The sequence below is a fragment of the Ixodes scapularis genome, unplaced genomic scaffold (assembly GCF_016920785.2).
Source record: "Ixodes scapularis isolate PalLabHiFi unplaced genomic scaffold, ASM1692078v2 PGA_scaffold7__128_contigs__length_106722199, whole genome shotgun sequence".
Taxonomy (NCBI): Eukaryota; Metazoa; Arthropoda; class Arachnida; order Ixodida; family Ixodidae; genus Ixodes; species Ixodes scapularis.
The window spans coordinates 38,593,932-38,620,699 of record NW_024609882.1 but is presented as its reverse complement, the minus strand read 5'-3'; the positions used below and the strand labels follow the sequence as shown (position 1 = coordinate 38,620,699).

Sequence of the window (26,768 nt, the reverse complement as noted above, 5' to 3'; positions counted from 1 at the left end):
CTCTGTGAACAATAATTGTTACTTCTCATTACAGTAAATCCCTCGAGAAGTTGCCGCACTTCGTAACAACTACAGTGCACCCTCCATAACAGTAACACTACAAATGTCGTAACACTAGAGAAATTCAGCTAACTCCCGAAAGCAAAGGTCAGCACGAGGACTCGCTCGAAAATAAAAGGGTGAGGCTTCCACGTGCAGCCTGGTTGGGCAACGCCACGGTCGGCGATTTTTTTTGTTTCTTGGGAGATTATTGTAGAATGGTTGTTGTTACCATAACAGGGTCTTCTGTCAGGCATCTTACCGGCACTACCGGCACTACCGGTACGATACGCCGTGAGCGAACTGGGATCCCGGAACACAACCGGTACAGAAAGATTCCGTAGTCTCGCGAAAACGCTTCCAGCAATAGAAAGTAACTCTGCAAGCAGGATGGCTTCAGTGGAACCAGTAAGTATCGCCAGACGCAAATGCTTTTCTGTTGCCGACGATATCCTCCTACTAAAAAAAAGTCGTAAAATCAAATCCCTTTCTTCTAGAAGAATGGGCTTAGCGTTCTCCGAGGTGGTAGCCAGGAGTCTCATAATCAATTTACAAGCGCTATAAAAAACGCTTGGACCTGCTTAGGACTTAGTTCATCAGGGTGGACAACGCTGCAGTTCAAAATGAAGTATTCCCTTTCAATTTCTGCATTTTTGTCTTTACATTCCTGCGTCATCCGAAAATGCCATGGGAGCGATTTTGATGACCCCCTATCAAGCATTTCATGTAGCTCTCTAAGAACTAAGTTTGATCCTCGCACAATGCATATGGAAGGCTCGAGTCGACTAGCGGCTTCGAGAAATTTCGGTTTGGTGCATCTGACTCCAATGGTTCTGGACTAGGTGCCACACTGTCTAATGACGTACCGAAATCAGCAGATAATTTATATATAGCACTATGTATATACATGTTTTTTTCTATTCTTTCAGATTTGATTAAAAAAAATCGTGAAAGCTACAGTTATGCGGCTTTTGCAAATGAGTTACACGCCCAGGGGGGGCAGAGTATAGGGAGATATCGCAACTATCATTCGGCTAATTAAGTAAACTTTTTTAATTAACTTTCTAATTAGTGCAAATACACATATAGTTACAATTAGAAACTTGTTGAGCATCATCGAAAACCAGTCAATGAACTCTTTTTAGAGGAAAATAAAGCCAGGGCAGGCATTTTACGGCGTTCTGTGAAAACGCTCCATTTGGATGCGTTTCTAGATTTCGGTTTCTTATCGGAGCGTATCTACGATCCCGTGGTCCTGCTCCCCAGTGGCTGAAACTCGCAACACACGTGCTCCCTACTTTCCCCCATTCTACGAGGGAGGTAAGGAGGTGGCTTTGCGCCGCGACCACCGGGGGGCAGGACCGCGGGCGCAAAGATGCGCCACGATAAGAAACCGAAATCTCGAAACGCGTCCAAATAAAGCGTTTTTACAGAACGCCGTAAAATGCTGCCCCGGAGTTATATCTTTTTAAAAAAGTTGATTTAGTGGTTTTTGATGATGCTTAGCAAGTTTGTAATTGGAACTATGTGTCTGTTTGCACTAATTATAAAGTCAATTAACAAAATTTACTTAATTAGCTTACTGATAGTTTCACTATCTTCTTGTACTATGTCTCCCTGGCCGTTTAACTCACCTGTACAAACAACATAAATGTAGCTTTCACGGCTTTTTTTTAACAAATGTGAAAGAGTAACAAAAAGACACCCCTGTATATATATATATATACACACAGGGTGGTTTCACGAAAAGTGGAAAAATTCGATATTGCAAAAACTAGGCATCGCAAAAAAGAAAAAAAAAAAAAGCTTGTGTCGTTTTGGTCGTGTGCCAGGGGCCCATTTAGAAATGTCATTAATGTTGGGGATAATTAAGTTGTTAATTGTTTTTGCATAATTAACTTTTTAAATATTGTGTTTAAGGGCACAGTTTACATTGGAAAATTGCTCAGAAGCATCGAAAAGCACTAAATCAACAAATTGCTGAACGATAGAAGGCACGCGCAGCATTTCACGGCTTTCTGAAAAACGTCACAAATTCAACGGGTTTTTAAGTTTCGGTTTGCAACCGGAGCGCTTCTCGACCCCGATGGCACCGCGCCCCGTGAAGAAATAGTGCAACCAGCCTCTGCTGCGTTGCACTAGTGAAGCGTGACTTGTCCGCTTCATTTCATAGAAAATCTTATACATTTGGTGTAAACGTGCCGACAAGAAGAAATGTGCACTTATCGTTCGTGTCTGTTCAACCGTCAAAATGGGGTTAAATTCTGCAGTTGCATTTTACTGGAGGTATGCACCTGAGTTTGGGCATTGAACTGTACCAGGCTAAGCCATTATCTTAGTTGTCTGCTTCGTTAGCTTACTCAGAATACAATTTTATTACTTTGGTTTCTTATTGTTAATGCAACAATTTTTTTAATACGAGAAAATTTATGGGGCAAGACGCCACAATATTGCCGTCAACAGGGTCAGAAAAGTATTTCGCGGGTTCAATGTTGTTTGTTTAGTTGTAGCTTTCTTCTTATCGCCTAGGATAGTAGGGACGCAAAAAGCAACAGCCAAGGCTTAATGGTGCAAACATAACACGAAGAAAGCTCCAGAAAGTGCGCATGCGCAGCGGTATTCCCGCCGCAGCAAAAGACTTCGGTAATCAAAGGATGTACTCCAAAAGCGTGCCAGAAAATTCAACGAATGTGCAAAGGAAACTTATTTATAAAAGTGAGTTGGGATTCAAGCAAGTTCCTTCAGAACAAAAAATACAAAAATCCCAAACAGGGAGAAGCCCCTCCTGGGGCTCACGTACAATGATGAGCAGATGATAGTTACCCCTTACTATGAATCAAATGAAAGCGAGGAGGAAGATCGTTCGGGGTGAAGGAGATCATCTGCAGACTATTTGTTTACCGAATAAGCCGGTGAAGCAGAAGCATTGTGAAAACAGCGCGACAAGCACCAAATGTGACTGGCAATGCATGATGAGCAAAACTAGTATGAAGCAAACAGATCCCGTTTTTTGTGGATCCAGTGTACGGCGTGCAAAAATGTGGGTTCACGAAGACTTCGCAGGCGTGTGTGTCTGTGTTAAAACTATTGTCAAAGGGATGCCCCGTCCGGCGCTAAGTAGAGGTCCCGATGGTCTTCGTCGTTCGAGGCTCTTGAGTGTCGACTGGAAGTGAGCGACCAGGGCCCGCTGGAAGGGGAAAATGAAAGGTGCCGGGGAAGTGAGCCAATCTTCCAGTGGTGAAGTGACTCACTGCACGGAGTATATTTCAAATGTTTCGAGCGCAAGTATTCAGCTCTCATTCATTTCTAACGGGGTTTCTCATTTTGCCCTACTAGCTGCATCGCTTTGTTCTGGTGGTCGGTGTAAGACTAGATATCTGTGACCTTTTTAATAATAATGAACATTTTGTAGTTCCAGAAACTCGACTCTAGTTACTTTAAGTGACCCCAGTGCCAAGACGCCGAATAAGGTTTCCATGATATTTTTTTATCGATTCGTAAAAAAGGTAAGAAAAGAAACCTGAATTCGCAAATTTCTATTAATTTATTTATATATTTATTTATTTACACATACTGCTAACCTCTTTTTGGGAGTTGTGGCGGAAGGGATTAAAAGGCTATTCACACAAGAAGTTATAAAAAAGAAACCAGAAACACACCAAGAATTCTCATTAGAAATATACATGGAAATGTAACAAAAATTATATTCACGAAAAATAAAACAGGTGATGTCAAAATTACATTTGCTTCAAAAAGCATATTTCATTCCTTGATGGTACGTGGAAAAAAACGAAAATATAAAAGGGTTATTTAGACACGAAAATAAAAAAAGAACCATATTATAAATATTTCTCGTGGCACGAAAAAGTTGAGGAGTTTAATGTTGTGTAATGTTTATGATAACATCATCGTTTAACATAAAGTATAAAAATTTAATCTTAATTTACAACGCCTAGTTGGTAAAAAAAAATTGAGCGATTCCGTAAAGGGAAGCAACATATTTGTTTGTTTTTATAGGTTGTATAGGAAGCGCAATGCAAACCTCCGCAACTTCTTTAATTATCTTAGTAGCTGTGTGCGCATCCCAAACTTGGGAGGCATATTCTAGGGCAGGTTACTCCAGAGTTTTGTATACAGTGAGCTTTATATCGAAAGACCGGTGCTGAAGGGAGGCGGTAGAACCGATGAAGAAGGTGGGGTGGGATATTCTTGGTTCTAAAGTACAGCGTCGAGAAGCAGGTAGCACAAACGGTATCCGAGTTGTCCAAGTATGGTCACCACGCACACCAGCGCCAAGTAACACCTTATACCGAGCCAAAGTGCCATCGGTCCGCAAAATCCCTGGTGTAGATTGTAAGGAGAGGGGGGGGATTTGATTTTTTTTTTTTTTGCGGACATATAATAGATTCCCTTCCCTAAGTTGTGGCGGTCGAGCGTATTACATGTTTAAGGGGCCTTCCGTAGAACGGTACAAAGAGATCAGTCATTGCTTGTTTGTTTGGCTGTTCTAACCACGCAATGCGCACGTGGTATACCAAACGCAAATATATAAATTAGTTCTAAGGGCAGTTCCTGAATGCCCGGCCCTCGGAATGCATTGGGCTTACACGTTTCCGAATCTCTCATTCGCATACTTAGGTCTGGGTAGGGTTATCGCGGCCTTTTAGATCACTCTCTTACTTTTAACAAAACACTTGCGACATACATACAACCTGCCTCCCCCCCGCCCCCCCCCCCCCCCCAGCTTTCCCACGTGTCGGCGCGATAGTGATATGTTTTTTTTTATATTTTTCCTTTTATTAAATATTCAGTTGAAATCCAGCGCTTGTCCTCTCTACACCTTCCGTGCCTTATTATTATTATTATTTTTTTTTTGTGTGTGGTGAGGTAAGGCGGAGCAAAATAAGCTAAAAAAATATTAATCATTGGCCTCTGAGTCGCCCATTGAAAACCAAACGCACTTCGAGGAAAAGGTAATTGACGATATTTTTCGTATTCAGTTAGGTATTGCCGTAAACTCGGTGCAGCGTATTTACCGTTTGGGTCAGAAAAGGAGGGAAACACCCACCTGTAATCATGAAATTATGTAACTCGAAAGAAATATCAGCAATTTTTAATATCTGTTCAAAACTCAAGGGATCACCTATTTCAATAAGTGATGATTACTCTCGCGATACCATCACAAAACGTAAGAGTATCTGGGACAGCGCCAGAGAGTGAAAACAAAACGAATCCAAGGTGAAACTGGTAAAGGATAAACCGTGGATCGACCATGAACTCTTTTACTGGGACGAAAATACAAATATTTTGGCTCCGGTTTCAACGAAAATAGAGGTGCCTCTCTGGTCGCTCCGCTGTTCACTGGTTACTGCACTCCTGACATTGAAGTATATAATCAAGGCATTTTATCTCGTTTGCTTAACCTCGATAATCAAGTTTCAGGGCGCTGATAACATACCTAACGCATTTCTGAAACGATACGCCGAATGCTGTTCAAGGATTTTTTTTTTATTCAAGCGATCCTTGTCGAATGCAGCTGTGTCCCGTTCAGTGCGAAGCTCCAAAAATCGTCTCCCCTTACATATCGGGAGAAGCATTATTACTGAACAACTATAGGCTTATATCTGCTACCGTCATTGCTAGCTAAGACTTCGGAAAACATTGTGTTTAAGCATATAACTAGTTTTTTTTTTTTAAACTGACAATTTCTTCTTCCATCGTTAACATGGTTTTTGGAGCGCTCTTTCAACGATTACGCAGGTGGCTGAAACGACGCATGACATTGCAAAATGTTCTAGACCGAGAAGGACAAGCTGATATCATATTCACCGATTACTCGAAAGCGTTCGACCGGTTTTCTTAACCTGAAATGCTGTTAAAATTTGCCCATATTCTAAATAACTCAAAGATTACTTCCGGGTTTGAAGATTACTTAATGGCTTGTCGATTTTTGTTTTGTTTTTCTGGATAGAGTCAGTTCCAAGCGGGCTGACCTGTTGGGACCACTTTTATTTCTTATCTTCATTAATGACGTTGAGAGTTTCGGTGGTGGTGACATGAGATTTTATGCTGATGACTGTATTTTGTTTCAAGAAGTGAAAACCGTTAACGATCAGCAGTTCCTTAACCGCTCTCTTGAATGACTGTCCGAGTGAATCTCAGCCTGTCTCAGCACTCAATATTAAACACAATGTATACAGATGACCTTTTCTAGAAAAAGCTTCGCCACTTAGTTTTGCTTACCATGTTAAAGGAACTGTGCAACAAATTTAACGTTGAATGAATTGGCATCTTCTACTTTTGACATTGTTTATTTTGTCACAAAGGACAGCAAACACATCTCCTTCCTTCGAAATGTTGCGATTCCGCCGCTTAATTGCGGGGCAAAAATTATAATATTTCCCGACCTGCAGCCGCGAGCGGCGGCGATGAGAAGCACGCAACATGGCTTCAATGGGGGACTTGTAAAAAAATAGGAAGCTGTGCAAATACCTGTTCAATAAAATGCCATTTTTCTATAAATCTTGTTTCAACATAAATATAAAGGCGTCAAAAACCTGGTATCATCGACAAAACTTTGATTATACGGAGTTTTAGCGGCCCTATCTATACGGGGTCAACGAAACCGGCAGTTACCGCGCTACCGGGCAAGCACGTGGTCACGTGGTCGCGAGCGGGTGAGTTCTCGCTGCTCACTGACGGCTCTAGAGAGATCTTCACCGGAACCCCGCGCGTCCCCCATTGACGTCACAGCGCACGTGACTCGGAAGATGGTGAAGAGTTGAGAGGTGCCGAAAATCTCAATCTTTGTCAATTTTTAAAGTTATACCTAGGACATGCAGGCAAAGGCGGTTTCTTGTTATTTACTTCGGAGAGGTTAAGACACCAACACCCAAATTATTTAAGCAAAGCACTAAAATTGTTGCACAGCTCCTTTAATAATAATTCTCTGGAAATGAGCGCCATCTACAAGTATATATGAGTTCTTTTTTTCTTTTTTTGGCTGATTTAAAGTGGAATGTACAAGCCGACTGTGTTGTTTAGAAGGCTCACGGCAAACTTTGCTACTTGAAGCGTAATTTTGCGCCTCCCTTCAGTTGCTCGATGTTGCAGCTCTATCCGCCCCGCGATGTCGGCTTTGGCGAACCACTACCCCTCTTCGCTTTCAGAATTTTTCCTTATATCAGCTTTTATCACCTCCTCCCCTCCCCCCTACTAAACATGACCGTCCGGCCTCTGGCTATGACATACGCGTTAATATTTCCTCTTTCGCAAGCGTTCTCTCGCTTCTCTCTCTCTTAAAATGTAAAGCCACAAGCGCAGACTTACCCCTTCTTCAACGGTCCCTTGCACTGACTTGAGTATCCGCCATACTCACAACTCGTATGGAGTATGTGTTTGCACAGTGATTTCACTATGACTTATCGGGATATAGAAGCGAGCCAACTGCTGACAGACAGGAAAAAACTAACGTTTAGCTGACGAGCAATCTGCATCACCCTCGTTCTGAGTTGTCATGATACGAAAGCAACTCCAGAGTCAGGTGCAACAAAAGCTGCGAAGTGGCTGCGGCTATCAACACAGTCATGTTTATTCCATTTAATATCACGCAAGCATGACTGTCTTATTCAAATCGCTGAAACATAAATGTCGGGAAAAAATAACTGACAACGTAGACCGCATGAAATCTCTGTCAATTATTAATAAATTGCTTGCTCAGACATGTTTCTGAATCGTCTCTAATCCCACACTTTCCACCCGGTAATTACCCTAGCCTTTTTATTCCTAAGCCTCAATTAGCTTATCGTCGCATCTCACTCATCTCTAACCGCTCATTCACACTGGAAGCGGATCCGCGTTCGCAAAGCGGTTGCGAACGCGGTTGTATAAAGATCCAGTACAATTGCACGCGCACTTGATGTCATCGAGTGCGCGTTCAATGAGCGGTAAGCCTGACAATCGTGAACAGTTGAGATGACTAAGGGCATCCTTTTCTAAGGCTTCGTTTTGATTCGATTGGTTCTGTCGTATTCTATATTGATTATATATGGATCTTAATGACCTTTCATGTCCTATATATTCCTTTGGATCGTGTTGCCATCTGGTACATCGATAACCAGAGATGCTAGCTAGAGTGGCTTATTTATTTTACTGTTCTGTGGCTTCGACACACCGTAGCTCACTCGCTTGAAGTGACACTATATTTGCCACTCTTACAGGGGTATTGATCGCTGACAAAAATAATTTCGCGAGCGACTAAGTCCGTCACAGAGAATTTACCCCGGTATTTGGACCCGCATAACTATGTTACTCAACGCGGAAAGCTTAAACTCACGATTAATGTCACGCTAGTGGTTTTGATAAAACGCGAAAGTTTAAGAACATGATGTTACCTGGACCAAAAGGTTAGAAAAGATATATCTTTAAACCAATGCCGATATCTTGATCTAGTATACATCACACAAAAAAAAATGGCAATGGGGGTGCTTAAGCAAATCTGTCAGCGAAACATAAAAAAAAGAACACGTTCTCACCATTAAAGGGCAACTCTGTTCAATATTTTTGATTGTGGGGTTACAACTCTTTTGTGCAAAAGCAGCGTCACTGAATTACAAAGCATATTTTTTTCTCGGTATTTTGCGTACAGTCCTAAATATTACAGCTCAAAGTTTAGATTCGGTCGTCCACAGCAAAGCCGAAACTATCGGCTAGAGGGATGGCGACAGTGATTACCAGCCGTTAGCATCCATCTATCCATCCAGCCGCGACATAACGTAACAAGGGTGCTTCGCCAGTGTTCCTTCACTAAAAGTTAACTCACCTGCCGCCCGCTAACGGGCAGCTTGTCGCACCTTCAAAATCGGTGTTACTGGGGTACGCGGCTTCATTTTGACGTAATACCGTATTTTCTGGGCTATAGTTCGCACCCAGTACCTGGTCCGCAGAAGCAAATTCGAGGTAAAAAAAAATAAAAGTTTTTGTTTAGATAGTCCCCATAGTCCGCACCTGGTGTTTAGTTGACTCGAAATGTTTCTCATACACATGGCACACCTAGACAAATGTCTGCTTTCTTAGCTCAGAAAGAAGCTTGTATATACGTAAATCATCATTAACATGCTCTTTAATTCACAGAATCCGTCACGTCTGATCATAATGAACGATTTCAAAACAGAACATTCCTGTATAGTCCGCACGCGTAGATAGTCCGCACAACCTAAAATTTCAACTTTTAAACATGTATAGTCCGCGGACTATAGCCCGGAAAATACGGTATTTCGACTGAGATCACATTTTGTGCCACTAAAGCGATACCAGTCATTTCTATTGGTCTCATTTTCGACCGGAATTGCCTTTTAAAATAAGGTTTGCTTTCCTCCTTACTGACGAGTTTATATGTCAAAGTCGTCCGCAAAGCCATTTCTTTCACGATTATTGGGACCAAGAAGCGCTTGTCCTGTGTGCTTCTTCGTCTTTTCGTCCCGTCTTTTTTTGCGCTATTTTTAATATTAATGTCAATTACCAACTTGCCCGCCAGTCCAAGCTTTCCCAAGAAGACGTCGGACCGTTAGACAATTTAGTTTCTATGTTTTATTTTTTTTTTGGTCCGTGTAATGTTTTCAAACACTCATAAATACTATTCACATCCATGACCTAGTATTACAACCGAGTTTTAGCTCTCTGCAGTGTGTAATATATTTATCCGGGCCGAGAAACCAGGCTTCATTTTCTCTCATAAAGGAACTGCGCAGCGTTCTGGCAACGTCAATGTTTCTGGGACGTCCAGTCGTCTGCCAAAACTGGCACCGCACCAGCTGGCCCCCTTCTCGCGAGCTCGGGAAGAGGGCAATAAAACCTCACATATCCCGTCATACGGGGGACTCGGTGGTCTTTTGCAGAATCGTTTGTTGGTAAGGTGTCGCTAATGCACCGCGCCCGGAAGTGCCTTTTGCTAAATGTTTAGAAAATATTTTACCCCGTTCTGCAAATATAGTGCGCTATCGGCATTTGCAGTGTCTACAGATCCACAGCTCACCGTGCAAGTTCTAGGCACCAACCAGCAAGTAGAAATTATTCGGGTTGGAAAGCGAGCAAAGTACGCGATAGACGCGTGGCGCTCGAATCAAGGAGTCTTCTCATCATGGATATCCGTCACGTTCATTTTGATACGCACTTTGATTGGCGGGACGGAAAGACACCAGGACATATTTATTTGCTGAAAATAGATTTGTTTCTTCTTTTATGAACAGTAACCATTCAAGTGTTCTCATACTACAATATTCTGACGATCACTTCACGCAGAATCTCTCGATTCATTTTCCGAATGCTTTTCCCTGTAGCCGTATCTACCAAGCTCCACAAAATAGTTCTCTTGACTTCGCAAGCTTCTCTCGTAATCTTCGTAGTCGAAGGGTTCCAGGGTACCACCGTACTCCTCGGGTAGTCGGTCACGAGGAATAAGCTTATGCAGCTTCTCGTAGTCGCGTCCAATGAAGCGAAACTGAAAAAAAATGACGACCCAAGATTTAGTGACGGTGGGAGTGCTGGGCTGCGACATTCCTTACCCTTTTCAGAAGCTTGGGTTTGAGAAACAACTTCGCCACAGCGAACAAGAGCTCAAAGAGTGCAGGATTGTTTACAACGTAGACACCCTTCAACCGCAATGGGTAGCATTCCTGCAATCCAGATGGTAACGGTATTTTTAAATTGTTTTACAAGTTCCGGTTAAGTTGCAAGTTGCGGTTGAGACTCTCTAGTGCGCTTTCTTCCTTTTATTGCATTCACGGAACCTCGGTTTGCTCAAACGATCGTGAACCCTCGCCTTGAAGAGAGAAATGAGTGGATCCCGCAATTGTTTTCTCAGTCAGGTTTTAATTTATTTGTTTAATAATATATCTCACGTTTTTATCCCCGAAGTGATGATAAACGCTAGACCTTCACATGCCTGTTGTAAAATAATAAAAAAAGTAAAAAATAAAGTTAGGGCTTTAATTATAAAAACTGACAAGAAAAACATAGTTACAAAAAATGTTTTAATATGTACCACCATTTATACTCCGTCTCACTTTAAATGTAACCGCAGTCGACGCCATGATTCCATAGAGTCAAGAGGTTGTCTTTTTAAGTTTACTATCACCGGCAATCACGCAGAGAAAAAATTGCAGAATCGTGGCCTGATTGTGCTAAGTCGTCATGATAGCAAACGCGCAAGACGACGATCGCCTTGATGATGCACTTTTGGCGTTGCTTGATTGGCTCTGTCGGTTTGTGGCGTCGTCTGCCTTCAGGTGCGAAGTGAAACTGAGACGTCTTCGCTGTGGCACTGCCGTCGCGTTTCACCATGATCAGTGGCTCACCAAGGTATATGTACATGGGTAGCGAAGCTTCGGCCAAAAAGCGGTTCAAAACAAATCGCCAGCGACATCGACCTGGAGTGTCACGTGAAGGATGCGATTGAAGCGCGACTAGGAGAGGTGGGGACAAACATTATTAAAATTAATTAGTTTGTGACTAGAAGTATAATCATGGGTATTTTTAAACAAGCTAAATATAATTATTAGATAATATAAATCATATTTAACGCGCTACAAAATTCAAAACTGTCTTTGTTTTTGCTAATATTATGCATACTTCTTATTAGCGTCCTCTGTACGCCACTAGCAAAAAGGCCGACTAGCAATAGCGATATTTGCAGTTTTTTGTAGACCTCGTGGCGCGCGGAAAGGCAGTCTGCTGACGTCCGTCTGCTTGCTTGTGTTTGGGCCTCCACGTGCTCTTCGCTTTTAATTGTTTTAGCGGCAGTTAACACCGTTTCGGGAGTTTTGTTGTTTGCTCGGGCGTGATTAGCCCAGTTACCTGCGCGGGAACTCGGCTGTCGTGCGCTTGGATCTTGGACGCTACTGCGCCCAAGGGGCTCAACGTCTTTTGCGACGATGAGCACAGCGCGATACGCAAGGAAACGGTGCTCCGTGAAAATGTGTGAAAGCAACACCCGCACGGCTGGCATCTCGCTGCACCGGTTTTTCCTCGACTCTCGAAGGTGAGACTCCGCTACTGTCAGTGACATGCCTGCTGTGTGATGTATGCCCCTTGTTCGGTCTCCTCTTAACTCTTGTTAGTTTTACCTAAAACTATTAGGGTTGTCTGGATGTGCACAAGAAACTACACATGAAGGCGTAATATGTTATACTATAGGAATGTTTTAAGTTCGAAATTACTCTGACTTCGCAGCGTTGTATGCCGACATTATAAAAGTGCCCACGATATTAATATTTACCTGCACCGGCCTGGCTCTGAGGAGCCGACTGTCGTGATCATCGGCGTTGCTATCAGTGGTACAACACAGCTATATAATAGGGCATCTGTGCGTAAGACTCGTGTTTTTACTCTTCATGATATACACAGAGCAGTGATGTCATGCATTTGTTAAGGTCCTTGCACTGATTTGCTTTGGTTTGTGGATATTTTGGCTACATTTTCTTTTCGTAAGTATTCATGGCACCCTCATAGCACCCTCATAGCACCATGCCTTATCTGCAGGCGCGAAGCCTGGGTTCGGTTCTGCAACAACCGAAGTCTACAGGGGAAGACTCCATGGCAGCTACGAGACAGGGTAGTTTGCTCCTTACATTTCGAGGAGTCAGCTCTCCTGCGCCCTGGACACCTCCGTCACAATGCGTTACCAAATGTGCTTCCCACAAAAAGTAAGCAGACCAATAAACCTTCCGTGCACTTTGTGACTAAGCATGGTTATCCCGCTCTTAGAAAAATGGTTACCACGTGGGATTGAAATATTGCTTTTGTGGGCTCATAATATATTTATATTATTTGCAGGGACGACACATGGCGACATTTCCAGCAAAAGCTCTCCAGGTTCAGCAGTTTTGCATGGTGAGCTTTTTCACTGAAACTAACATAAAGTGGCAGCAACTGCCAGCACCACTGCATTACCTCATGGTCTTCATGACTTGAGCATTTTGCAAAAGAACTAGGTGAGATTAGCTGGGAAAAGCTGGTTGAACATGAACAGAGCTACTGCTAGAAGTTCATTTCAGGCCCGTTCATAACGACATGTTTTACTTGAGGTGACATAATCACCGTCACAAAGCATCTTTTGCCTTGCCGACACCCAGTCTTTCATAATAAAGCTGGCCATGAAAGAAAGTGATTTACATTTTGTGTTAAAATAGGCGAATTCACCATGAATTTGCAGAGGTGAGTGTGACACCCTCATTGAGCTGTACAGGCTTCGGCAGTTCAGACTCACGGAGCTTCTGTAGTCACCCTGACGACCAGTCTTCCGAAATGAAACTTTTGTGGGAACAAGGTGATTTTCTTTGTCGTGTGTTAGAATAGACACATAGGAAGGAACTCAACTACTATTCCATGGCCAACTTCACGCTAAATTTGCAGAGAGGATTTCGCCAGCCTCATCGAGCTGCACATACCCGGCCACTCAGACTGGTAGAGTTCTTGTAGTCACCCTGACAACCAGTCTTCTGAATTAAACCTGTCATAAAAGAAGGTGAATATACTTTGTATGCATTCAAATAGGGGAATAAGGGAGGACTTCCTCTTCTCCTTTGCTAAGTTCACATTAAATTTGCAGAGCGGATTTCTGTGGCTTCATTGGACCACACATACTCGTGCACCTTACTAGAGAACAGTCGACTAGGGGCCAATAATAAGTGGTGGCCGAATATTGCTTGTGCTATCTTTTTTATTCCCTTTTCTTTGTGAGCTTCCTTTCTCAAGTTGTAGAAACCGCGCAATTTGACGTAAAACAGGAAACAGGGAGTATACAGACAGGCGCAGTAAAAGTACACAGAGAGGCACTGTTTCTGCCAGCTTAAATGAACGACCAACTCGTCCAACTTTCCACTCTGTTGAACTTGCTTTCTTACTTGCAGTTTTTACAAAAGCTTTTCTTTCTTTCTTTCTTTCTTTTTTGCGGTTGATCACAGCTACGTTCTACGTCAAGATGCTGCTCCTGCTCAAGAGTCCAGCAGGGACGTGGCTGACATGGAGATTTTGGTTTCTTCACCGTCGCCTAGAGACTCTCTCTCTGGCTGTGCAGCTGGGCCTTCTCACAAATGTGAGTGCTTTCTATGATCAAACTTTTTTCTTTTGCAGTTTTTTTTTTTGTGAAGTTATAAAAGATCAGGCCGCAAAAATAAAAAGCCAAGGCTCGAAAAACACCAGGGGATACTAAACTTTATCTTGAGAGCAGATGACGCAAAGGGTCACATAACACCAGACCGACTAGCTGGCAGCTACAAATCGAAGTTTGTTCAAAGTTCACCACATTTTTGTTTCACGGTATTATCATTGTCAAGCACACAAAAAGACAAAAAAAAAAAGTTCCACACGCAGGTGTTAACACCGTCAAATCAAAACAGCTGAACCGGTTTCGCTGAATCATAAGTCTTCCCGCAATACCTCACGTAAGACAGTGTTTCTTAAAGTTATCGAAAAGCTGCCGTGGTCATATGTGTGTGATGCTGAGCCTGTCATGGTCCCCCGTCCTATCTGCCAAACTTTAGTCGCCTGTTGTTGTGCGAGCGCTTCACTGTTACAATGCCATGGGCATAAGTGAGGTATGGTCAAGCTTTAAGAAAATGCATTTCACAGTTTGGATGCCTATTCTGACTTGCATGTTTCTGTGTGCGCCCTTGTCTTTTTGGACTATCAGGTCTCTGGCCAACATGAAGCGCCTAGTCCAACATAAAGATGTACTGTTGCTTTCCTAAACTTGAATTGCATGTGTAGTTTGTCAAACTTGCGGTTCTTGTTTAAAGACACTTCAGATCATTGAGGAATGTTCTTGAGCGTGAATAGATTACACATTCAATAAATTGATGGCGAATGCAAGTTTTTCTTGGAGACCTAATCTGGGTCATTTGCCAAATTGCAGCACCCTGCAAAAGCCGCAGAATCGGCAACAAGAAGGTGAACGCCTGAGAGCCAAGGTGCGACAGCTTCAAGAGCGTAACAAGAGGCTTGCAAAGAAGGCTGCAACGACAACGTCAGATGAGGACTGTTGCCGAAGTCGTTGAGAGTGTCCACGTTCATGTGTCTCCTCGTGTCGCCGCACTCGTTGAAGCCCAGCTTAGAATGAGCAATGTGAGCCGGTTTGGCCAGAGATGGTGCAGCCACAACAAAGCCTTGGCTTTAGGCCTCTACTTTCATAGCCCCAAGGGCTATAAGTATTGCAGGCGACTGCTCAGGCTGCCATCAGTAAGGTCACTGCAGCTATGGCTTCAGCGTGTGCCACTAAAGATTGGATTTTACCCTGGCATTTTCGAGCTGATAAAGAGGCGGCCAGCTTCTTTTCCTCGAGCCGATCGGGCCTGCAGCATAGTCTTTGATGAAATGCACATCAAAAAAGAGCGTTCATACAACCCCTCGTCTGACAGGTTTGAAAGACTTAAAGAACATAGTGGACAGCAAGGCAAAAAACTGGCAAATAAGGTTCTCATGTTCATGGCGAAAGGAGTCGGAACACCGTAGAAGCAGCCGCTTGGCTATTTCTTTGCTCACAAAGGCACACCTTCAGATGTACTAAAAGATCTATTTTTCCAGTGCTACAGCGTCCTTGTGGACGCTGGCCTGGAGCCGGTAGCTGTTGTATGCGATGAACGGTGCCAGAACGTGTCTCTTTTTCAAGCATCGTAACTGCCGAAGAGCCTTACGTAGAGATCAATGGCAAGCCACTTTTTTCCCCTTTTCGATGCTCCGCACCTTTTGAAGTGACTAAGAAATATGTTATTTAAATACGACTAAAAAGTTGGTGATTACATAGTGAAAAGTTCCTACATCAAGGAAGCTTATGAAAAGAACCGTAAACTTGAGATCAGTTCTATGCCAAAGCTGAACGAGAAGCATTTTAATTTGACCTTCTTGTCAAAGATGTCGGTGAAGCTAGCAGCTCAAGTGTTTAGCAATCACTGCGCAGCTGCAATGTATGCCCTTGTCACTTCTTAGCGATTGCCAGCCACAGCTGTTCACACAGCGAGAATCGTTGAAAGAATCGACCGTCTCTTTGACAGCCTAAATAGCTCGCAGATATCTGCAACGGGTCTATCCATGAGAAGTTTCTGAAAGAGTGCATTCTGGTTTTTAAGAGCCTGCAAGTACTCGGATGTGGAAAGCAGCCGCACTGCATTCGTGGCTTCTGCTTAACAGTTAGGTCTCTACTGCTGCTCAGCAATCACCTCGCGGTTAATTGCGGTTTTTCCCACCTTTTAAACCGCCATCTGAACCAGGACACCCTTGAAAACACTTTTTCTGTTATACCTTCGAAATCAGGTGCAAACACGAACTCCACTTTCCGTCAATTTCAGGTTGCCTTCAGGCATCTTTTGATTAGCAACCTATTCAAACTGTCGGAAAAATCAAACTGTGCTGATGACATGTCTCTCCTTGCTACGTTCCCAGCAGGCCTTTTGGCACCTTCTCCTCGTCTTGCCTTAGGAAGCACAGTTTTTCTTACCACGGCAGACGATTCGCCTTCAAACTACCCTTTGGCAATAGAAGAGAACAACATGGTTTATTTTGCTGGGTGGCTGGCATCGAAATTCCTCAAGGTTCATTCCTGTGTAGGAACATCCCAGAAATATGAGTTGGGGACAGAGAATGCGTGTTTTTCTGAGGGAAATTAAGTGCTTTTGTATTTGAGTGTGAAAGTAACTGCCGACTCCCACTTTGGAATCCTCTCAGTTCCTTCTGCTTCTTTCATATTATTTGTTGAAGCTTGTGAGGAAGTCTTCGGGACATGTATCAACAACCTAACTTCAAAGGCAAACGTAGGGCGGACTCTTTGTGTCCTTTTTAACCAGAAGATTTCAAAGTCTCGGACTGTATGTGACGAAAGCGTTTATGATAATTTGTTTTCTCTGATTGCCAGAGTCATTCTGCACTGGTTCGCGCGGAAAAAAAAAATGCTGACTATTTGATACAGTAGCAAAGTGTAAAGCTAGGCAGCAATTGCGCAGACTACGTATGTGAGACCACCCAGAGTACTTTTTAAAGCAGTGCAGGCATGTTCTATTCAAGCCTTTCATTTTATTCGGTTTCTTGAGGAGTAATGTAGTCTTCTAACTTATTCACATATATAAAGTTTAAAGCTGTGAAGCAAAACTGGCTTATGAAGTGCAGCCTACCACAGGGCTGCAAGAGGGTTTACTCCATTTGGCTTCCTTGACCTGCACCAAACAATCGCTGCGTTGCAGTGTAGCAGCACCAGCAGATGCAAGTTAAGATATTTTCAGCATTATGGTACCTTGCCCAAGGAATGTGTAGAAAAGTGTAGCTTTTCTGTGTATTACAGTGGTGGCCTCAGTTGTCGTCGGAACACTGTGGAACCTCCGAGTTATTAGTGGCTGCCTAACAACTGCCAATGTCCTCACAACATCCAGCCGATTGTACAATCTCTCATGTTATAGCAGTGTGCCTTATGTACCGATCTACTAATTTTCTTCGACCATGACCTTTTGAAAATAGTTGATACCGATTGTATAATTCTAGTGAGTAATCTGAGTGAATGATTGTAAGTGAATAAAACAAATAAAACGCGACTGTTAAAGCGACGTTGGACTTGCATTCGAATTACTGTTGTGTATTTCATACGCTCAACACACTCCAGCAATTTGATTCACTCTTTTTTGTGACATTACATTATTTGCTTTAAGGTTTCTCACATATTTCCCAGGGGTCCAGAAGGAACAAAAACCAAAACACTGCGGCTGGAGTTTGACCACAGTGCAAAGACGATGGTGTGACGAAATGAAACTACTCTCATAGCAGGTCGGCTAACAAAGTCGGCTGCTGAAAAAAAACATTTCGAACAAAATATAAGAGCAAGGGCAAATAAGGGTGTAAACGATCCAGTATTCCAGTATAGAGTAAACACAAGGTGTAAACACCCTAAGAAAAACCCGAGACTGCAGGTAAAAAGAACGACATATACACTAAAAAGTATCAAACAAAGCTCAAACACGGAGCTATGTTTTAGACTTTTTAGTGTATATGTCGTTCATTTACCTGTGATCTCTGGAATTAGTTTTGTTTAATTTTCGCGCCAAACCGCACGCACACATGACGTCACGCTTTTTTTCCGGAAGTGTCGTCATTTCCGGTTGATTTTTTGTTCCGCCGGAAGTGTCCCCACGACTCATAGATGGCGCTAAAGCAGCTCCATGGGCCGCCATTTTTCGACATGTGGGCTTCTATGGAAGCTTCGCTACCCTTGTACATATACCTTGGGCTCACCGTGCACACCTCTCTCCGTAGATTGCAAAAATAGGTGCTTTAGGCGCTATGCGGGAGAGTAGATGCTCCGGATTTCGTAGAGTGTATTACTTTGTGGCGAATTCCACGTGTCGTTTTGGAACAATGGCCTAAATCACGACGCAGCAAGCGATCTGCGCGGTGCCTCTGCGCCTCCGACTCTGCCAGCGAAAGGCAACCTCTCAGCGGTTCGTGATGGCCGGGCCCCGGATGATGACGGAACGTCCAGTAAGTACAGTGCGGCCTGAAGCCGGACAGCCACTTCAGCGTTGCTGTCAACTATTCCTGCCAGATTTGTGCCTATATTAAATGCACTGTTCAAGATATTGTATTACAAATAGTTTTGGTAATTACAGTTCTCGGTATCTTGTACTTACTATCATAAATGCAATTTTTTCTATCTTTGAGAACATTTTGCGAAAATAGACAATCTTAAAAAAATCGCCGGGTGAATAGGTTTTGGTGATGATCCGTGAACATGTGCATGCTCAAGCGTGCGCGGGCACTCGCTCCACTTAGGAAGCGAGGTTTTGTAATTATGTGATGCACTGGGCCACACGTTTCACTGACGTCAATTTCGTAGGATATTGACGTGAATTTCCCAGGATGCTGACGTCAATTTCGGAGGACACTGACGTCAATTTGGGTGGATACTGACGTCAATTTCATTGCGTGTGACCGGCGTCTGGTGGCTCGCGGAAAATTCGGTAGCCACTTGATCTTGATATGCGAGCTTAAAAATTTGGTTCAGCATGCCTTTCATGAAGACAGCGATTGTATCAAAGCAGAAAACAAGCTACGAGGAGGATGAGTGCTCAAAACGCAGAGTCCTCCTAAAGTTACACGCCTTTTAAAACAGGCTTCAAAAGGTTAGTAAGCTAAGTATGGAGAAAAAATAGGGGAATCGACATATCGACAACCCCGAGAAAGACAACAGTGATTCTCCGTGTCCCTTTGTGCCTTAGGTTTTGAAGTTTAGACGTTTCTAAATGCAGTGTTTGGGTAAGCTACTTTAGGAAGGTTCAGCCTGTATCCTCTATGAGACCTCCTAGTTATGCACTAATTATTTTGTTTAATTCATCCTAAATTTATTTAACAAGAATTCGGGAAATGTATCGACTTAATAAAGCGATGCGTCACAAGTGCGCACTATAAAATCACAGTAAGATGTGATTTGCAGCACTGGGACTATAGGTGACAACATAGGTAACTAAAGGTAAAGTCAAACAAAAATAACATTTTGGTTGTTTAGAGCACTCCGGTGTCACTGAAGTGAATACAGAATGCGGAAGTATCTTGCAAAATAATTCAATCACAATTCGAAGTATTTGTACACTATACTCCGCGACTTTTCTTGGCAATGCAGTGGAAGGTAGAGGCCCGCGTCCCCTCTCCCATTTTGAGTGTACGCAGGCTCTCCTCCTCCCCCATTTCCGGGGAGAGGAGGAGAGCCCGCGCACACTCAAAATGGGAAAGGGGACGCGGGCCTGTACCTTCCACTGCATTGCCAAGAAAAGTTGTCGCGGAGTATAGTCAAGATATTTTAAAGTGAAAGTAACTTGAGTAGTACACTATATACTCTATGAAGCAGGTATTTAGTAATTTATCTTAAATACTTTGTCGAGTATCTTGTAGAACACTGATTCCGGCCTCATGAGCGAGCTGTATTTTCTCAAAAAACAACCAGACGGAATTCTTTGTTTAAAAAACAAAAACCTTATTTGACTCTTTTTTTTTTTTTTAATAAGCCTCGCAGGGCTGAAGATTGAGGGGCTATGCTACGCCAGTAATGCCTATACGACCGACTGTACGACCAGAATGAAATTGGGAAGATTCTTTCGCTACAATTATAGATACTTTAATAGTGTTAATGGAACAGCCATTTATGATTTCAAGGGGAGAGAGACGAAAAAAGCGATCAGGAATGCAACCCACTTCTATAGGGTGGAAACATGAGAATCCGTATCCCTCGAACACTCCTATGAAATCAGTACACAGCTGTAATACTTGGAACTAGAGCACAAAGAGAGATAGAGAAAACCAATGTGCTATGGTTGAGGGCGCAAACGCTCAAAAAGTACCAGCCCTAACGATGTACACGAAGACTATATACATCGCCGCACGGGGTGATGCATCTTCTTTTCTAGGACGTCGAGGCTTATTACTACGACGTTCGACTATAGGAAGGAGGAGATTTGGGCGACCCGAATCAAAGTCTGGAGTTGTCACCGCACCAAAACGACGAGGGGAAAAAAGAATCCGGGTTGATCCCGAACGCCCTGTGGCGGACGCGCGCTTCAAAGAACGTCGATCTCGGAGCGTGCCAAAACGACGAGTGGAATTCGCCATTAGAATCCCTCCAAAAACCCAAATCTTGAGGTTTACCTGAACTAGCTTGATTAGCTTTCTGATTTCCGATGGTGTGAAGTAAAGGAGGTGAGAAATCTTGAGCCCATCCAGATCTGCCACGCCCACGACGCCTGCAATTTGGGCCATCTGATTCAGCAGACCGCATTCTAGCACAACTATGCCTGCTCTGAAGTACTCGTTCAGCGGACAAACTTGCGGGTCCCAGGCACCTAAAAACATTGGAGTAAAATATAGTTGCTAAATAACAAAGTTGAAAGAAGATTAATTGCTAAAAATGAGAAAACATATAAAATTTCGCATGTATAGTACCGTATTTACTCGAGTAATAGCCGCAGTATTTATAAACAAGGCCCTTGCGTCTACTTTCCCGCAAAGCATATATACAGCCAATCATCGCGTTCCGCATAAATAACACAGCGAATAACTAGATCAAAAACACGAGTCTCCATAGAAATGCAATTTTTACAGATGGTATCTTCGCGCAAAGACGTTATCTCTGTCCGGTAAACAGCTGGAATCATGCTGTCAATCGCGGTGATTAGCAACCCGCGTGCTCCGCGGAAATGCGAACCCTTAGGTTTTCTTCATAAACAGTGCGGCTATTACTCGAGTAAAAACGCTAAGTAACCTATGAACATTAATATCAAGAGTGATGGATTTGTTTAACTGTTGTGTCCTAATCTCTTTAATTAGGTAGACGCTCTTTCCCTCTGATACTAATTCAACACAGAAAACTTGTTCCTTAGAGCACAAGACTTACCAAACTTTACTAAGAGAATCCGCCTTCCCAGAGAATCAGGTTTCTTGAGAATAGTCACCAGCTTTTTCTGGTGGAATATCGTATCAAACATGATGCGTGATGGCAGTAGGTTATCAAAGATGTCCGCGTGGTCCATCCGGACGCGGAAATACTTCCGGATGTTCTCGAACGCTTCTTCCACGCGGTACTTGCGGCCACGCAGGAACTTCACCAGAAACTCTTCGTCCAGGGGGCACTGCAGTTCCGGTTCCTCTGTAACGAACGTAACTAATGCAGTGTCGTTTGGGAGAATCGTAGTCTACTGGTAAATTCATGGGTCACTAAGCAAAGAACAGCAACATTAGCGATCTATAGACGTTTGCATGTTCGGCCTTTGATCGCGGTCATTTTGGTGCTAGAGTGTACAGTCGGCACTGAAAAAGTTTAGTAAAGACGAATGATTGCCCGGCCGGCGCAAGAGCGACCAGCGGCACTGCAGTCACGCAAACGCAAAGTTATAAAAATTCGCTGGCGAACGCCAATTCTGTGGCAAGGGCTAAATCGGCACACAGCATCAGCCGTTCTCAAAGCACGCTTTCGGAAGGCCGCTACCCTGCCTCGAGTTATTCTATGCATTTGTGGTGTGCTACGGATTCGTTACCATCAGGCATATATCCGAATAATCTATGCTGTCGACATTAATCAAGTCGCTAAAGCTAGGTTCTTTCGAGAATTAAGTCGTCCACATTATAGTTCTTGTATATTTTCAAGAATTGCTTTATACCACGAACGTTTCGGTCTTTAGTTGCTTGCTTTTCTCGTACTTCAGCCCATTTTTTCATCCTACATGTTCCTGATACTGATTAAAATGTTTATTGTGTAAAACCGGTCAAAGTTTAAACCAATTCTGCAATCCTGCTGAATCGACCGTGCAAGTTATTTACATCTCTTTAAAAAAAAATGTACACAGTTGTCTTCTTTTTATTTATTTACCGGCGAGACGTTTTCGCAGTTGTTCCACGGCGTTCCTCTTGACTTGCAGTGTTTCACCAAGCTCTCGCTGAGCTGCGATCTTCAAGTCGGAGGACATTCTGTCCATAATGAAATTGGGCAGGCTGCTTGGTCGCTTCTGAAAGTGAAGTCAAACGCAAGTGTCTACGCCTCAGCTACATTACGCCTCTCCGGAAATACGTGATGCCACCAACAGTCTTAACAAGCACTACGGCAATGCGATCCACGGCACCTGGAGTAGCCATGAATAAAAGCAGTGGCACGAGTTTGTTTATGTTTCTGTGATTTCAGAACTCAAAAAAGGAGGACGATAGCACAACAGGGTACATATCAAATTTGTGATTTGTTGACTGTCTTATGTGGGCTCTGAAGTCGCAAGGGGGAGAAAGAAGGAATGACGTCAATTCTAAGATGTACGGACATAGCCCCTTTATACTGACAAAGCCTGGCAGATCCCCACGAGAAGCGGCCGCCGAAAAGGAAAAGATGGAGCGGCGGACAACTGATGAGAGTTGAGTCATGTGAATGGCACCCCGCTGCGGCGAGACGCCGAAAGGCAGCGTCTCGCCACTGCCGCGAGATGCTGCGGCGAGACGCGAGAACCCGAAAGTGTGTTTCGGGTCCTCGCCGCTCGAAAAGCTGTGCGCTGACGTCCAGGTTCTCCGAGAAATGGCTCTTTGGTGCTCTGTGCTACCAGATCCTCGCGCTCCAAATTTGCGACCGGGCACTCTATGGCTCCGTCGTCGTACTGCCAAGCTTTGTGAGTACAGAGGAGGCTACGGTACGGAGTGTACGAGACGGCCCGCGCGTGCGTCCGAACGACCCCACAATTCCCCCCACCGCGCGGTGCAATGTGGGGCTGATGAGGAGCGGCCTTGTGAGATTCTTCGGAAGGGTTTATTCAGCAAGGACTGGCACACAAGTTCAACACAAGGTGCGCCGCGCGCGCCAATTTGGAAGGCTCCCTTCCATTGCTAAGTTGCGACGCTGACAAAGATGCTTGCGCGATCCTGTTTTGATCGCAAGTTTGGTTGGCACGCGCTCTTTTCTAAACGAAATGCTCTACGGATAGAATTCGAAAATGATGAGGACATGAGAGCGCGCAGGAGTGACAGAGTACCGAGCTCTGGTTGAAATGACTAGTGGGTAGCCGCAAAGCTATAGCTGTCATTGTCCCTGCTCCCTCTTCGAATGCATTTGAACGCGCACACCGAATGCGGAACGGAGGCACCGTCCGAACACGTTCGAAGTGGGAATAAAGGCACAGGCCCCCCAGTTATAGATTTGCAACCAAGTAATCATTCCAACCAGAGATTGACGTTCTCACGTCCACCGCGCTCTCTCGCCTCCTCATCTCTCTTGGTTTCTACCAGTATAGTGACTCCTAGGATGAGAATCGCAGGGAGGATCTTCGTCTATCCCACTTCCAGCGCGAGCATCCTACCCATGATAATGGTTCGGCGTCTGGAGATCCTCGAGCGTGCATGCGCATACAAAGCAGAGTTGAACCCAAGCGGCACGAATGTCGTATGAAGGACCACAGGACATCTTTAGAACATTAGAACACATAAGGACATTCACATAACTAAACGCGTCACCGACTGTAGGAAAGGAAACGAGCGCGTGCTGGAGGGCGGTAATTCGAAAGGGACGCACCGCCGTTTTCACCGTATCAGCGGGTACAGATAAACCATTGCGCTCGGGACAGAGCCATGGACAGCGTCATACACTAAGTATACCTATACGAAGAGTAGTATGAATAAGAGACACGAGTGTTTCAACCTCGTACATGTGCCATCCAGTGTGCTCCGATTAATTACTATTCACCTTCACTTTTGGGGGAACCCTTCTGCTCCACCGTACATTCAGCAGCAAGGTTACACGCAATAAACAGGGCACCGAGAGGCATCACTTGGCAACACGCACGTGGAATGAAAGCAACGTAGGAAGGAACCATTGCAGGTCTTTAAAAGTGTCATCACTTTGAACAACAAGGATATGCTCCAGAACGAACGACACCACGAACTGTAACTCACATGTGCTGCGTACACTGTAAAAAGTGATTGTAATATAACCGAAAATATCCGGAAATTTTCGGTCAAAATAAGGAAGTGCTTCTGTTAGATAAAAATACGGACAAGCTTATCGGTTAAAAAACAGCTTATGTTATACTTCAAGAACACAAGTTTTTGGTAAATGAACAGTTTAAAGATACTTGAATTACCAGTAAAAAAACAAAAGTTTGATGACACTAAAAAACGTCTTTTTTTTTTTTCGGAAATAAACATTCTACAAAACGTCCTGTTCTCTGTAAGAAAATAGAGCTTCTGTTTTCTCCGCATATTAATCACTTTTGTGAATAATCGAGGAAAACGAAGTCAGATTACTTCAAAAATACACAACTTTTATCATTCCTGAAAACTGATTATCATTAAATCAGTAAACGAAGTCACAGCTAAAAGAAATGATATTATGAATGATTCTCTTTTTTTTCGCGAGCCATGGTACTATGTGGTTCGAATGAAATGCGAACAGCGGAGCGCGTGGCCGTCCACGCATGCTTCACCACCTGGGCCCGTTTGCTCGAAGCCGGTTAACTTTAACCGCGGTTAAGCCCTTCCCTACTAGGTACCTACAAGTACCTAGCCAAGTTTGACGAGGGCTGGATGAGCGATGGCTCCGTGTTTTATTATGGAGTGGTAGCTGGTGTCACCTACTGGCTGTAGCGAATATACGTGGCTTCCGTGGAAAGGTTCCCTAAAAGGGAGGACCCAAAAAATGCGCGCTGACTCGTTTTCGCGACGCAGCGCGGCATACATTGGAGCTTATGAAACAATTTTTATTGCTCGTGGTACAAATAATCGGCAAGGTAAAACTTAATTAACCCTCGTTTGGAAATTTTCTAAATATTTGACTGTATGAAGTGAAGAAAAGCCTCGTTGAAATTTCCTTCCGAGTTCGAGAGAGGACGACGAAGTTGAGTCCTAGAAACGATGAGAAAGAAGTGAGCAGTGAAAGGCGGGCGGTACAAAGGCGGTACACCGACAGCGTGGTTGACCAGCATGTAAGAACTGAATATAACACCGTCATAAATTGAAAAACCTGTAACTCGGCTCCACTGAAAATTGACCTATTAGTAACTTACTAATAGGTCCGAACATCGAGAAGAACACTTCCAGCGTTCTTCTCGATGTTCGGGTAATGATTACCCGAACATCGAGAAGAACGCTGAAAGTGTAATTCTACGATCCGCGCGCGCTGGCCTTCCACTTATAAAAGATTTGAAGTAAATAATCATAATAAATCTTTGACGAACGCGCGTGCATGGCAAAATTTGTTTTAGGCGTTTTGCTTCAGAACAGTTATTACTGCAGACGCTAGCAGGTGCAGCGCGTGTAACTACACTCGTAGCATGCACCTCAGTGCTTTTTAAATTTAGCAAAAGGTCTATGGGAACGCTCTCTGCTTTTGTGTGCTATCAATACCCGGCCGATTGAGTCAAGGCAATCCACTCTCGTAAGACGTTGCCATGCCGAAAACTATCGCGTTCATTTAGGCTTAGGAATGGCCAGAGTCGAAAGTCTATCTAAAAAATGCGGCGAGGTCATTGCTCATGTTTTGCGTTTTAAGTGAGGTAAGGCAACGCGAAAACCTCCTGCACCATTCATTGCTGACTAACTCGCCCGCTACTGCAGCTACTACGACGTATTAGTTCCAAAGCGAGCGGCGCTCACTCACCGGGGCACCGCCATGTTTCCCCGCCGTCCTCACTCTGCCGGTCACGTGACCCAAAATTCCCCCTCGTAGGGAAATCCGGTTAACCGCGGTTAGTTAACCAGCTTCGAGCAAACGGGCCCTGGGCCCCTTTTCTCGAACGCGAACCGTGGTTTGAAGTTAACTATTGTCCCTAGAAGGGGGAATTCTAGGTCGCGTGACTGGAAGAGCAGGGGCGCCGAGGGAGGAGCAGTAGCTAGAAGCAAAATGGCCGTGGCGTCGCTTAATGAGGGCTAATAGTGCTGCTTGATTCTGCTGAGCATTCATTTCGATCCGGCTGTTATATTAATGACGCACCATCAACCTATTAGCACGTCAAGCAAAGCGATAGTTCAGAGGGACTACTAAACTAACCGACGGCAGCATTCCGCGAACGCATCACTCTTCAGCAGTCCGGGATCCAAGACATATGACGGTACATAAGCCTTGCAAGTGTTTTTATGGTGAGTAAAAAAAAATGTTTTGCGAACGAGTGTTGGTATATATTTATAATGAGACGTTTAATTTGTTACACTATGCACGCCAACTCGTGAGCAGTGATTACTTTACG

General features: G+C 43.9%; 1 protein-coding gene across 5 annotated transcripts in view; it reads right to left on the bottom strand.

Annotated features, from left to right (window-relative positions):
* Positions 1–10,231: 10,231 nt before the first annotated feature.
* Positions 10,232–26,768, bottom strand: part of LOC8027332 (alpha-tocopherol transfer protein-like) — a 28,486-nt gene continuing 11,949 nt past the window's right edge. For 4 of the 5 annotated variants that reach the window (XM_040218219.2, XM_040218213.2, XM_040218218.3 and 1 more), the window contains exons 2-6: positions 22,427–22,562; positions 21,455–21,706; positions 20,710–20,903; positions 10,602–10,712; positions 10,232–10,537 (exon numbers count right to left, since the gene is read on the bottom strand). In XM_040218219.2, the coding sequence (XP_040074153.1) occupies positions 10,331–10,537; positions 10,602–10,712; positions 20,710–20,903; positions 21,455–21,706; positions 22,427–22,532 (870 nt within the window). In that variant the 5' untranslated portion in view covers positions 22,533–22,562 and the 3' untranslated portion in view covers positions 10,232–10,330. The remainder of the gene's footprint in view (positions 10,538–10,601; positions 10,713–20,709; positions 20,904–21,454; positions 21,707–22,426; positions 22,563–26,768) is intronic. The other variant, XM_042286540.1, reaches the window with a different exon arrangement.